The following is a 15,409-nucleotide window of genomic DNA, read 5'->3' on the forward strand; positions in this document are numbered from 1 at the left end:
GCGTTTGAATCCGTTCGAAGCCAAGTACTTCGGATCTCTAGATTCGTGGATCCGAATCCTTTCGAGTCCGAGTGCCTCGGATCTCTAGGCTTGCTTAATACCTTTTCGAGTCCGGGCCCGAGTAAGTCTCTAGGTTCGTGGATCCGAACCCTTTCGAGGCTTAGAGCGATTCAATCCGTTTGATGGCGATAAATCTGGGCCCACCGATTCTTGGACTTGCGATAAATTCGGGCCCACTAATCTTGGGCTATTGGGCCTAAATAATTTAGTGGGCTCAAATTAGCCCCTCTTACAATAACCAAGCAGTTTGTCAGCACAGATCAACTAGAGTTGATGTATACAATTGCATATGCCCATTTAATTTTATACCTAAAACTTGGTCTCTTTATTTGCTTTATTTTTTAAGTTCGCAAAGATGGAAAATGAGACCAATATGGTTTTGATTGAGCACGTTGCTCACAAGAGTGGCTATTTTAAGGCAGTGGACTAATTCAAATTTTTTTCCTTCTGTTTTTTGAATGGGTGCAGAAATGGTGGTTGCTGCATGGATGATGAGGCGGCCTCACATTATATTGACAAGATAGATCAGACTACACTTGGGCACTGGTTTATCAAAGAGAAGTTCACTGTGACTCCAAGAGTTGGTTTGCAGATTGATCCCTTTGGTCATTCTGCAGTGCAGGCTTACCTTTTGGGGGCAAAGGTATGACTGTGTCAGTATTGTTAGTCCTTAGCATAGGTAATTGTTGTTTATGTATGGTTTTGTCACTAACCATCAAGACACTAAAGAATATTATTATCATGAAGGAAATAAAAAAAAAAATTGTACAATCTCCAAAAAATTGAAAAAAAAGAAGTTAATTTGATCCACACAAGTTTACCATATTACACACTGCAAGTTGATTGAATTTGAGTTCTTTTGTTCATTTAGGTTGGATTTGACTCTTTTTTCTTCGGCCAAATTGACTACCAAGACAGAAATAAGTGAAAAAATGAGAAGAGCCTTGAGGTTGTCTGGCAGGGCTCTAAGAGTTTTGGTTCATCTGCACAGGTGAGTGACTCGGTGATGTTTGTAGCATAAACTATAAATGGCTCAATTTTTGTTGCTCTCCCCATTTTGTTTGGCCTCCACTGCAAGTAGAAACTTATTATTGCTTTGTGAGGTAACACCCCCCCCCCTCTCTCTCTCTCTCTCTCTCTCATTGAATCTATGAACTTCGAGAAGAGAAACTCTTTTGAACTTCTTTTATTTTCTGGAGTTTAGGGTCGTTATTTAGTTTATTTATTTATTATTTTTTTTATGACTTTGGTATTTTGATAGTTTGGTATTGTGGGTTATTTTCTAACTTTACATTATTTAAGTTGTTTTGACTATTTGTTACTACTTTAATGTTGGGAGGTATTGGATAGTCATGAATTTATGATGGATGGTTTGGTTGACATTTGTTTTTTTTTTTTATCCCTTGTATTTTTTTTTAGCATTGAAATTTACTTAAATAGATTAGGTCGAAAACATTTTGATTTTTGTTTCACCCTTAGGATTTGGATGATGAAATATTAATTGGGGTTTAGTTCTAATTTAATATTTAATTGTCCAAATTTTGGGTGTGACACAAACCAAATTTGATGAGGCAAAATCCAAGCAGATCAAGATAGAGACAGAGGCGAAAGTCCAACAATTCTGAAATTGGTGAAGCAAATTTGATTTTGGCGGGACAAAGAGGCGGGAGCCAAATAATGAAGGGTTTTTCATTCTTTATCTTTCATGCCATCCTTATCTACCATCTACACCACAAATTTGTTGTGTTTTCATCTTCTACGATCAGAGTTCATTAGGTATTCTTTCTCTCTTTCTCACTCTCATCAAACACACACAATACCTCTATCTTCGTCACTTATTTATGATCTTCTTGTTTTAGGCATAAAACTTGATACAATTGGAAAATCTAATCTTTTAACTCATGAATTTATTAATTCTCATCTTTTAATATAAAAGGTTAGTTGTGATTTACTATTATTGTATTTATGTTGTGATTTTATATAATATCTTGCAAGTGTTTGTTTAAATGCTTCAGTAGAATTTTGTATTATTTTGCTCTGTTTTTATTTTTATTTTTATACCCTTTTTCTGTTTGTAAGGATGAATAAGATAACAAAATAATACTAATCTATTTTCACACCATTACTTCAAGAAAGATTCTAAAACCCCATCTATGTAAAAAAAAAAATTGGCATTCGTAAACATGGTATTTCTAAAAGTCCCAATTAAGTGATTAAATCATGTGGCTTGCTTATTTACTAGAGAAATGCATATCACTTTAAGTTGTGATCATCTTCACTCTGGCGCTTTGTACTAGTTTATTTTTTAAATATTATTTATTAATTGTAAATATATAATTACTTAAATAGTTAAATCTTGATTTACAGGTGGGAGATATAGTTGTTCTAAAAATTATCATTAGACCAACAGAAATAGTTGCAATCGGAGCACTTAAAAGCATAGACTATCTAAAAAAGTAGAAGGGGAAGAACTAGGACCTGACTATTGGGAGGTACATGTTCAAGTGTCAGTCAAACCTAATGAGAGCTTGATCCGATCATATGGACTTGTCAGAACAATTAGACAAGCTATTGGAGCTCATGTTGCTTAGCCAACTCCATTTGTGGTATATTTCTTTTGTAAATACTAATTTAATTAACAAATTTATATTAACTTAATATAGTTTCAATTACCTTTATATGTTTATCTTTTGGATGCAGATTTCGCAAGTTATGGATGCTAGCTGAGAATATTTATACAAATGAGGTTGAGAACTTGGAAATTGAATTTGTTTTGATAATTTGTCTCTTCGGAATATGGATATCACTATGGCTTTTCAGAATTTATGGTTGGAATAATTTTCTTTTAAATTTTTTTTTTGCTTTAACTTTGTTAGTGTGGTAGAATATTTTATAATTTTGATTTGTATTGCAATATACATAAATTTATATTTTTAGATAAAAAAATGATTGTGGTTTGAATTTTTTTGTTTTTGTTTTTAATGTGATGATCCTATGGTGGTAATATTTGTTTATTATTATGAAAATATTACATGATGAATGGATGTCAAATTAATATAGGATGTGGCAATAAATATTTATTTTTTTATAAAATTCATTCAATTTTTACAAGCATTTATGCATGTTTAGTTGTGACTTCTAAAAATGTCAATGAAAAGAACATATAGGTGGCATTTCGTAATAGTGGTAGTAGCTTTACAAAGTGTCACTAGAATAAGCTCCAATGACACTTATATCTATTTAATGGCACAAATGAATTGGATTTAGTGACATTTATGAAGTTGTTAAAAATATTAATTGTGGCATAACAAGCGTCATTAAAAATTTATAGTGGCATTTTTTAGATTGTAAGATTTTTTTAATGGCACTTGATAGTATCACGAATAGTGTTTACCATGACATTAAAGTGTCACTGAAAGTCTTTAGTCTTGATGGTGTAATGGCACTTACAAGTGTCATTGAAGTGCCACTAAATCTTTTTTTAATGGCGTTTGATAGTGTCACAAATAGTGCCTATCATGACATCAAAGTGTCATTGAAAGTCTTTAGTCATGATAGTGTAGTGGCACGTGTCACTGAGGTGCCACTAGTATCTACCGTGGCACGAGTATAAATGACACTTGTTTAAAATGCCACAAGGCTAAAATATGTCATTAGAAGAATAGTTTTGTGGCACTTTCAAATGTCACCAAACTTTTTTTTTCAAAGGGTTCACGGTATTTCACATAAACAAAACACAATCTAACAGAAAATGATGTGGGGCTTTTAACTTATCAATTAGTTAACGTTACTTATGCCTATGGTTAGTCCTCTAATACGCTAGTTACCAACCTTAAAATATATTATGCAACGAACCTCTGCTTTAGAGATGGTCTAGTTCTTGTCAAATCCAACTGCCTAGAACAAATATCCACCAAGGCCATTCGCTCGAGTGAAGTTCACCTTGTTGCTGATCGATTCCATGTCATCATACCCAATCCAATTGGTTCTTGCATACGAGTATGTCGACACGGTCTCCTCATCAAACACAACAGAGGCATTGTTTGCCAAATCAAAATCCACAATATCACTATACTTCATGACCCCTAAATAGCCAGGTCCTGTCCCATTTGCAGGAGCTCCGATTCCATTCTGATTTGGGTCCTTCAATTTCCATGTCCTACCATACATGGGTAGCCCCATCACCAGTTCTCCGGCAGCACGCCATTTTCAACCCATATCGAAATACCATAGCTAGTGCTAACATTGCTGGACTTGTTGAATACCAACGCTTGAGCACCAGTGACCGAGGTGTCCCAAGAACCATGGTAATCATAGCACATTGGGTTCACAAAATCCAGGAAGTTTTTAATGGCACCGCCAGGGTATGTTCGTGGAATCTTCGCTAAGAAGAAGTCGGAGGAAAAGTAGACCGCTGCAGACAAAAGGAGTCGCGGCTTACCAGAAGCGAGCGATTACTTGTACTAGGCAGTACACCACTCGTAGAAGAGCATTGAGAAGCGTGTCATGTCCTGTGGGTTTTGTGGGAATTCCCAATCGAGGTCAAGTCCATCAAAACCATACTTTCTAGCCACATCGATGGCTGACTTGATGAAGGCAACACGAGTGTCGTGGCTGCTTGCCATGTTGGAGAAAGTTGAAGAGTTTGAATTTCCTCCTCCGATTTTGGGCATGGAGGGTGGCGGTGAAATTCCCATCCACTGATCGTCAAGTGGGGTGACAAAGAGTTGGTAACTTGTGGCATCGGGCAAAACGAAGGCATAGAAGAGGTGAGTGAAGTATTTAGTAGGGATTGTTGATGGAGTGAACCTTTCAGCTATCGATGAAGGCCAATATCCATCCTTGATGCCATCAGAGGGCAGTACACGAGCAGGGGCCGGTCCTGGTGCGTATGGAGCTGGTGAAAGAGAAAATGAAGGCATTGATGGTGGTATAATTTTGGGTGGTTTAGAAGTATAGGGTGGAGATGACATCGGTATTGATGCATAACACAAGGCAATTCCGTTGCCTACAACGCCAATGATGGCCAGAAAGAATAACAGAAATCTCTTTTCGGCCATCATAAGATTTTTCTCAAGTTGTTCATTGCAAGAATAGAGAATTTACCTATATACAACGATGCTGATTGGATTAAAGACCATGTTTGTATCAAAATTCTATGTTGTTTCGTCAAAATATGTTTGGGGATTTGTGTTTGGATTTAGCAAATGTTGTGTTTAATATTAATATTAGTGTATATTTATTTATTTTGGTCAGCTTTCCTGTTTTCGAACTGACTTTGTCAATTTTGGATTGGGACATGTTTTTCTAGTCATCAATGTTGGACCTATCTATTGCAATAAGTAGACCGACTAAAAAATAGAATAAAATAAAATAAAAATAACATTGTGGAAATTATGTTGCATTGATTCTGAGGACTTGTTTGGGAAGTAAAGGATCTTAATCAAAAAGTCATTACATATTAAATCATTCTCTCTATTTTTTATATGCTTTTCATAATTTAAAAAAAAAAAATTACTAAAGCAATCAATTCGCTCTAAGTAAAACCCATATGCTCAACCATGAAGAGTTGCATTCTGGACTTTTTTTCTCTTTTCTTTTTCTTCTTAAAATTTTTCCAAGTTTGTAACATTATTATAATTTACCCTACTTATTATTATTATTATCATTATTATTATTATTCTTATGACTAGAGCTATACAAACGATAAAAAATCATAAAATTTAAATTAGAATAAAACTATGTAGCAGCCTTAAGTCCTCTCGTTTTAAAATTAAAAATTTATTAAAATGATTTTTATTCTCAAAAATATCATTAACACATTATTCTTATGATCGCACCAAATCATCAAATCTCAAGTTATTTTTCAGATCTCAAGTTATTTTAAAATGATTTGTTTTTTTAAATTAGTCCCAAAAAAAAGTTATTTTTTAAAATTGGTAAATTATGTAGTTCATGTCACGCCCCAAAATAATTCAACATGAACTACCCACATTAATAAGCATTCACTAAACAAAGACAGTAATCCTTCCCTCTCTAAATATTAGATATGAGAGTTTATACAAAAGTTCCACATGCGGATATACATTCAATGATCAAAATACACATGAATCTATAGCATGTGAAGCACCTAATCTCAAAACAATAAAATGCCCTTAAGGGCTTACATCTTCCAAGGCAATAGCCCGGTTACACAGAAGTGGTCTTTCGGACTCATACACGTTAGCTCTTGGCTTTACAAAAAGAAATCACAACAAAAGAGGAGCCATGTGCTCTTTACAATTATCCGCGCCCTCAACTTGGCGGGATCACTACGTCTTTGCCTACACCAAATCCCATAGGGGTTAGCATAAAACCCAATAGAGAAATACCAAACAAAGTATATACATTTATGTTAGATGGCCAAAATTGAATGCAAGTGCAGATACAGTACAATACTCCTTTCAAGATATTATTCATGTCTTTCTTGAGAAACACCATACATTTCATTTACAATTACGATCTCATCAATTTCCAAATTTTAACTTTTTAATAACAAGGGGCGATAAATACGTCACTGGTAATCCCTAGGCTGGTGTCTGCAAGTAGATTCTACGAGTACTACCAAGCTGTCTGTAGACGTCCCCGAACGCCCCGGGAGGAACGAGCTCCCGTTCCGTTCATATTGGGGTCACTACAGCTCAGGACTCTCAAATTTGTCACGGTTCTAAGTCTGAACCAAAGAGTCCAAATCCGGCAAATCGTTTTGAGAAAACAGATTTTGAAAGAAGTGCCAAACATGGACTGCTTTGCCAGATACAGAGTCGTCACCTAAATATTTTATTTTGGGAAATTTAGGAAACCCTGACTCGTTGCCTAAGGCCACGTGTCCGTCATCACCAAAATTGCCTCGGCTCGGGAACTTGGGTACGATTGGGGAAGGTCACTTCGTGAGCACCCCCGCTCGCCCGATCAAAGATCGGCCTCTACTAACCATGATATCTATTTTTGAAAACTTTGTGTATCCTTATTCCGGTTATTAGCCTAGGTTACTATGTGATGCGCACAGCATACAAGTATAGACTGGATCGCCTGAATTGGAACAAAACATTTCATGTTTGTTTATTTGAAAAATGGTTTGCTATTCGCAAGTAGGCTTAAAATGCAGATTTTGCCACCCGCAGGTGGGCTTAGAAAACAATGGTTTTGCCACTATCTAGTGGGCTTAAAACTAACAGTTGATGATTTATTCCAATCCAAGTAACCCAACCTTCACCCACAGGCATTCAGGCAGTTATATCACATAAGCAAATAGCCTCATGGTAAGCATGCTATCATGGCAGTCACTCACACGCATGCAAGGATGCTAAAGCATAAAACTTACCGTGTACTCCAAGCCAAAATGGAAATCACATTAGAAATCATGCATGACCCTAAATATACAGAAATGCCTAATGCAACACATGCAAAAATGCAACCTATAATAGGCTCGGCTATTCTAAACATGGCATATGGAATGCTACAGCTAACATATATTCAATTTGGAATTGAAAATACAATGCAGTTAGTATGATGCGCCGAGCCCGGTGCATGCAAAACGGATGAATGATGCAAACATGCTGTCATACTGTATGCTAATTGAAATATGCCCTAATCTAACCATCATAAGCGGATAAATAAAAGGGAAGAAAGACGTGGGGTTGGAAGACATACATCACACTCACGCACACTTATTACAGTTGCGCCCTCGCGCAGAGGGTCCGAATAAATATACAGTCCCGAATAAAAGAATATTACAGTCCAAATATTACAGTCCGAATAATATACAAATTCCTAATTAATTAACAAATTAACTAAGAAAACTGTAAAACTGGCATGCAAGCCAGGGACTGCCTTGCTTCTGATGAATGATGCATGTCTGGGCTGCCTTGCGCGAAAATCCACCGGGATGCCCCAATTAGCCTCTGTTTAGCAGTTATTCTTGGAAAGCGTGGCAAACTCCGAAAAGTTACTGATTCTTCATTTTGCTGCAACAGAGAGCAGGAAAGGGGCATAGCAATGTATTTTCACAGATATATGCATGCATCGATCCTCGTGCCACCAATCACGCATATCGAGGCATGATGGCCGAGGAGTCGAATTGCACAATTTAATATGGGATGAATGCACATGAAAACACAACGAGACCTAACTCCATCATGGATGACCCGGAGTATCGGTGACTGGGGAATTGAGATACATTCCGTCACTCGGAGTACGAAATGCACCTCGTTTCCCGTGCCCGGGCTAACTCCTATCCCGAACACGATGCAATATGCATGACATGCATGAAATGCGACTAAGATACAATCCTAACATACACAATGTCATGAAAATGAGGTGCCTCGAAATGCGTGCACATGGGCACGCAAACCGAGGCAATGGCATACGCAATGCAATATGGCTAAAATGGCATATAGAATGCAACATGGACTTATACTAACATGAGAGAGCCTCAGCCACACTCACATAAGAGGCCGATGGATGAAAATGAAGTGCCTTGAAATGCGTGCACACGAGCACGCAAACTGAGGCAATGCCATACGCAATGCAAATGACATGAAAATATGATATGGGCTTATACCAACATGAGAGAGCCTCAACCACACTCACATAGGATGCCGATGGATGAAAATGAAGTGCCTCGAAATGCGTGCACACGGGCACGCAAACCGAGGCAATGGCATACGCAATGCAAATGAGATGAAAATATGATATGGGCACATGTTAAGGGAATTTCAGCACTGAAATGTGGGGGAAAACAGCCCCGAAATGAGGCGAAAGTGCACCCGATGCATGGAATAGTCCCGAAACATGGATTTTGGCACCCAAAATGGCCTATAGCTATACCAAACATGCACAATATGGACATGCAATGAATAGACAGTAGCAAGGCAGCCCCAAAATAAGCATTTTACCAGTACAAATCATGGCCAAACATCAAGCAAAGATAGGGCAACAATGGCATGCAAAAATAGGGGCCAAGAGAGGGCAATGAAACAAGTGGTATATACAAAGCTCAAACTGAAAAATTCCCTTCTAAAACACTGAATAGGGACCAAAAATATGCACATTTACAGTTTATGGCAGCCCCAAAATCAGTATACAAACATGCTAGAAATGTAATGCAAAATGAGGCTCAAAAATGGCTATAACACAAAGTATGCAAAATATTCAACAAACAGCCAAAGACCCTTGATGAAACATGATGAATGGGACAAAATAAGACTATTTTTAGTTCTGTAAAATGACTAAAAACCAAAGCATACTAGGCTGCCAAGACATGCAAGAAAAGGGGACCAAGGAGGGATACAACATGAAGTAGCATATGGAGGTCCCAAACCATGAAAGGCCCTTAATAAAACATGAATAATGGACCAAAATAAGACTATTTTTAGTACTGTAAAAAGACTAGAAACCGAAGCACAATAGGCTGCCAAGACATGCAAAAATGGGGACCAAAAGAGAATATAAAGGCAAGTATAGCATGGAGGTCCCAAACAGTGTTGAGCCCTTCTTCAATGTTGAAGAGGGGCTCAAAATAAGCCTGTTTTTAGTTCTGTAAAACGCCCAAAAATGGAAGCATAATGGGCTGCCAAAGCATGCAAGAAAAGGGGACCAAGGAGGGATACAACATGAAGTAGCATATGGAGGTCCCAAACCATGAAAGGCCCTTAATAAAACATGAAGAATGGACCAAAATAAGACTATTTTTAGTACTGTAAAAAGACTAAAAACCGAAGCACAATAGGCTGCCAAAGCATGCAAGAAAATAGCATTTAAGGAAGATATTGAAGCAAGTGCAAGATGGGGGGCTCAAACAGGGTTGAGCCCTTAAGAGAAAGTCAAAAAGAGCTCAAAATAAGGCCACTTTCAGTTATGGCCGGAGCTCAAAGCAAAAAGCATATATGGCTAAGAAATGTTGCAAAAATAAGCTCAAAAAGGTGGAAATGGCAACTCACCCTTATAGACCACTCTTTGGTTGCTTCTTGGACCAAGTTGCAGCACCTTTTGCCTCTGAGAAACCCTCCTTGATTCTGGGAATGGAGTGGTGGTGATGGTGTTAGGTGGTAGTGAAGAAAAGGGGATGAAACTTGGGTGTTTTAGGGTAGAAAATGAGAGAAGGAGAGGGGATATAATGCAAGAGGCTCAAAGGATTTTTTTCTAACCCCTAATACAAATGCTTGCAGTTGGTTATAAGGAACAAAAAGAGGGTGTAAAGGTGGGGAAAAGGTGGGGGAAAAGGAGGTAAGTTTTCCCCCAAAAAAATATCCCCCGGATTGAGATATTTTCTGGGGGATACAGCTATACAGCTGTAAAGTGTGTGTTGCAAGGAACCTGGCCGGCCACCTTTTGGAGCTGCAGGTAGCCGGCCGGCCACCCCCCCTAGCCGGCCGGCTAGGGGTCAAAAAGGTCAAATTGAGTTAGTGGCCGGCCACCACAAAAAGATGGCCTTCCAGGTTCCCTCATCACAACCCTGTGGTTCGAATTTGGAAATTCTAAAACAGGAGAGAGAACAAGCCACTTCTAGGGGGGGTCAAAAGGGTCAGGTGACATTAGTGGCCGGCCACCAACTTTTAAGATCCTCCCAAGTGTGTACATCACAAATATGTGGTTCAAAGTTCAAGAAAGTGGCCCAAGGGTGTTCAACATTGGCTCGGAAGGAGGGGTTCAAAAGGGTCAAGCAACATTAGTGGCCGACCACCAACTTTTAGGGTCCTCCCATGTGTGTACATCACAAATATGTGGTTCAAAGTTCAAGAAAAAGGGCCCAGGTTGTTCAACATCAGCTCGGAAGTGAGAAAAACGAGCGTCGGAGGGCGCCGGAGGAGCAAAAACTGGTTGTTGAAACAATTGCTGGCCTCCCACCCTTCTACGGCCTTCCCGGTGATAAAACAGAGGTACCTGCCAAAAATGAACAAAAACCGATGCAAAACGAATGCTCGGGGACCAAAACACGCAGTTCGGGGTCCCGAAAACGGGCTGTTAAGCACCGAAAGTGGCATTCTGCCACAAAGTGGGTTTCTCAGACCCCAGTGTCCCTCAAAAGGGAGTAGAAAGGAAGTATGCCAAAAATCAGAACAAACGGAGATGGTTAGGTGGTCCCGAACCGAGGCACACGGCCAACGGTCCCGAAAAACCGGAAACCGGACACCGAAATGGGCAAAATGGCCTGCGGCCACAAAATGTAGCCCACGGCCACTGAGAGATAGTCTACGGGACCTCTCCCTCCCCTCAGGAAAAGAAACAGAGAAAACCGAGTCTGGTTCGCAAACCGAGACAAGGCACAGAAGAGGGTTCGGAAATCCGGAGGCAGGGCTCACGGCCGCGACTCTGAAACTTCTGAACGAGCACATTATGCAACATCACCAAGCGCTCAACTGGTGACGTCTGAGTCTTAAGGTCGGTCAAAAATGGGGTGTCTACAGTTGCCCCTCTTTGACAGAACTCGAAAGTCACAAGTGACGGGAGTGAATGTCAAAGCCCAGAGACGACCCATTTTTGACAAGGCCGAAGACTTAGACAAACGTACAAGATAAACATAGATGTGCCCGCAGGCATGCCCGCAGGCGAGGGGGCAAAATGCAAAACGATATGCACAGAGCCGGAAGTAATTCAATGATCATGCAAATGCAGCAAGCTGTAATGAAGCAAGTATTCGCAAATAGATGCAACAGTTTTAAGCAAGAATGCAAAGCAACAACTACATTTCATGCAGTTAAGAATGCGGAGGATTATTCAATCCCCGCCACGTCTCACACGGAGAAGATACGATACCTGTGCGATTCGTCTGGTCGCACCAGCCTCAAATGAACCGTACATACAATATCGTGCCTGTAAAAAAGAGAAATTCAACAAGCACAATATGCTAACAACATATATTCAATGTGATTCTGAAAGTTCGACACACGCAGTGTCGGCAAGTGAATGCATCGCGATGCGAGAAAGGAACGTGAGTGACAAAGCATGCTCAAGCGCGGAGGTATGGTAATATCAAGAAAAGCGCACAATAATGCAAGTATGCTCATGAGAATGCAAGTTATGTGCATGATAGTGCAAAACGAGCACAAATCATGGTGCCCGTTTGTTACGAAATGACGAGCAAGGAAACGCGTGTTTCGGCGAAGGCGACTTTGATGACGGCCTTCGATTCAATTTCCTGGAAAGACTACAACATATTCAAAAGGATATATCTTGATTTTGATGAATAATGATGAGACACATGTCAGAACTTGAAGCTGAAGTTCCGGCGGAGCAATTTCGCGACCGGAAGTGTATTTTTCTTGAACTTTTTCAGGTCCCGGGAACTCCAATCTTCCTCAAAATTTGCAGGGAGCTAGGTGAGCCTGTGAGGGACATGGCCGGCTAGTTTTATGAGGGATGAGAGCTGGCCGGCTGGTTTTACAAAAAGAGAATGGCTGGCCGGCTGGTTTTCCAAAAAGTAAATGGCTGGCCGGCTGGAAAAGGTGGCCGGCCGGCCATCTGCCCAAATCCGAGGGCATTTTGGTCCTTTCACCTCCTTTCTTCATGCTCCCTCATCCAAAGACTTTGAGCCTATAAATGCAGCCGAGATCTTCTCTTCTCTTGCCTCCTACACCACTTTCTTCTCCAGATCTGAGTTCCATACGCGTTTTCCAACGCCCCACGCAAGTTGTTTTCGCAAAAATATTCAGTTTCAAGCACTTTGTACTGATTAAATTTTGGTTTCGGAGCTTCTTTTCTCATTTTCGCCGCTTGAGGTAAGTTTGTCTCAATATTTGGAAGATTTTCTCGGGAGTTGACTTTTGTTGACTTTTTCATTTCCCGAGAGTTGACTTTTGTTGACTTTTTCCAATTTTGACTCATTTTCGCTCATTTTTGCTCCTTTTGCAGATTTTCTGAAAATGGCGGGTAATTCTCCCCATGGTGGAGGCTTTCCGGGTGCCGGGGACGATTTTGATCCCATGACTTTGCCCCCGAGGGTCCGACCTTTTATTCCCGGGAGGTACGCTCCACCAGCACATGTCCTTCCTCGTGCCGTTTTTCGTCATTTCACTGATTTTGATGAGCGAGCACCTGGGGATCTACTTCTCCGAGAGCCAGAGCATCACCTCTCCCATGAGGCCCGAGAGGTATTTACTTCATTTTCTGCATTTTTCGTACATTTCGTGCCTTTGCCATGCTTGAACACACAGTTTAGCTTATGACATAGTACTTTATTTGCATCTTGAATATGTAGCTTAAACACTTGAATTTCTGAACACTCGGCTCATTAATTGATTGCGAATGCACGGCACACATTAGTTAAGAAATGAACACACGGCTCACACTCTGATTTGTCGAACACACAGCCCGAACTAAAATGGTGAACATATAGCACTCACTGACTTAGAGTAGAACGCACAGCCCAAACTCCGATTTTCTGAACACGCAGCCCAGATTGATAGTGAACACGCAGCCCACACTAATTGAGAGTTGAACACGCAGCCCAAACTTTAATTTCCTGAACACGCAGCCCAGATTGATAGTGAACACGTAGCCCATACTAGTTGAAAGTTGAACACGCAGCCCAAACTTTAATTTCCTGAACACGCAGCCCAGATTGATAGTGAACACGCAGCCCACACTAGTTGAAAGTTGAACACGCAGCCCAAACTAATTTCCTGAACACGCAGCCCAGATTGATAGTGAACACGCAGCCCACACTAGTTGAAAGTTGAACACGCAGCCCAAACTAATTTCCTGAATACGCAGCCCAGATTGATAGTGAACACGCAGCCCACACTAGTTGAAAGTTGAACACGCAGCCCAAACTTAAATTTCCTGAACACGCAGCCCAGATTGATAGTGAACACGCAGCCCACACTAGTTGAAAGTTGAACACGCAGCCCAAACTTAAATTTCCTGAACACGCAGCCCAGATTGATTGAGAGTTGAACACGCAGCCCAGATTGATAGTGAACACGCAGCCCACACTAGTAGAAAGTTGAACACGCGGCCCAAACTTTAATTTCCTGAACACGCAGCCCAGATTGATAGTGAACACACAGCCCACACTAGTTGAAAGTTGAACACGCAGCCCAAACTAATTTCCTGAACACGCAGCCCAGATTGATAGTGAACACACAGCCCACACTGGTTGAAAGTTGAACACGCAGCCCAAACTAATTTCCTGAACACGCAGCCCAGATTGATAGTGAACACGCAGCCCACACTAGTTGAAAGTTGAACACGCAGTTCATTCATTTCATTGGCACACAGCTCATTCATTTTATACTGACACATATATTCATTTCATACTGACACATGTATTCATTCTGAATGCAGGTTGGTTCTTGCAGTGTACGGGGGTATGGCTCCACCGCCGCGCGGGATTGGTACGTTGAGCTCCCGGAGGCTGTCCGGGATTTAGTAGACTTGGCAAGGTTCGGGGCCTTCTGCATTGGATTGTCATGTTGTCCTGCTAGGAGGACACTGATGGCGGCTTTGGTAGAGAGATGGTGGGACACCACCAACTCCTTTTATTTCTCTGCCACTGGGGACATGACTATGACCCCTCTGGATTTTGCGGTATTGACCGGCCTGGACATAGGAGGTTGGTCCATTCCTTATGACGAGGACATGGGCGAGTGGGAGGCCGCTTGGATATATCTACTGGGAGCTCGCCCGCCTGTCGACAGAGTCTCCGGGAGAGTTCGATATACTTGGTTCTCTTCTCACTTCCGGCGGGCGGAGATGGAGCCCGAGACTCCTGAGGAGACAGAGCAGTATGCCCGCGGTTTCCTTATGTTCCTCTTCGGGACTACTCTGTTTGCCGATAGAGGGAACACGGTCGGGCTATATCTGTTGAGCGCTCTGGTTGACCTATCACAGGTCAGTCGATACGACTGGGGTGGCGCCGGCCTGGCTACCCTTTACTACTATATGAGCGCCACCTCCCGCTGGCGGGGAGACTTACTTGGCGGTTATTGGAGAGCCTGGGAGGTACTTTTCTGTCCCCTTGATTTACATTTCTGCTTTTCATTACTTGTATATTGCACACACAGCGCACTTTACAGTCTGTATTTTGCTCTCAGCACTTTGTACTTACATTCTACACTGCTTTTCTCAGTTATGGGTTTACGTATACTTCCCAGTATTAGCCCCAGAGTTGGAGGCGGCAGGGCCCCCCATGACCCCATATTCACTGGTGTTCGAGGGCCCGCACCGGCCGAGACCCCGAGAGACTCTCATTTATCTGCGACAGTATTTTGACACTGTGCGCCCATCGAAGGTACTTCAAAATCCTCAGTTCTTCCCATTTTTATCTCTGATTTGCCCTGCACGTTCCTGATTTTTGATTGGTTTATTC

At 41.0% G+C, this 15,409-nt stretch overlaps 1 protein-coding gene, 1 long non-coding RNA gene and 1 pseudogene across 2 annotated transcripts in view; 2 read left to right on the top strand and 1 right to left on the bottom strand.

The window, feature by feature from the left end:
- The first annotated feature begins 301 nt into the window (after positions 1-301).
- On the top strand, positions 302-3,021 carry LOC114255754 (uncharacterized). The gene is made up of 5 exons (XR_014366629.1): positions 302-335; positions 529-703; positions 932-1,836; positions 2,428-2,666; positions 2,761-3,021. It is a non-coding gene; the product is annotated as an uncharacterized LOC114255754 (long non-coding RNA).
- Positions 3,022-4,241: 1,220 nt separating this feature from the next.
- LOC114301209 (class V chitinase CHIT5a pseudogene) lies at positions 4,242-5,033 on the bottom strand (annotated as a pseudogene).
- Positions 5,034-14,601: 9,568 nt separating this feature from the next.
- LOC145823797 (uncharacterized) overlaps positions 14,602-15,409 on the top strand; it is a 31,487-nt gene continuing 30,679 nt past the window's right edge. The window contains exons 1-2 of the mRNA XM_082923318.1: positions 14,602-14,628; positions 15,170-15,331. Of these exons, the coding sequence (XP_082779444.1) occupies positions 14,602-14,628; positions 15,170-15,331 (189 nt within the window). The remainder of the gene's footprint in view (positions 14,629-15,169; positions 15,332-15,409) is intronic.

Source organism: Camellia sinensis, chromosome 4, assembly GCF_055761805.1.
Source record: "Camellia sinensis isolate YWXY chromosome 4, ASM5576180v1, whole genome shotgun sequence".
NCBI classification, from domain to species: Eukaryota; Viridiplantae; Streptophyta; class Magnoliopsida; order Ericales; family Theaceae; genus Camellia; species Camellia sinensis.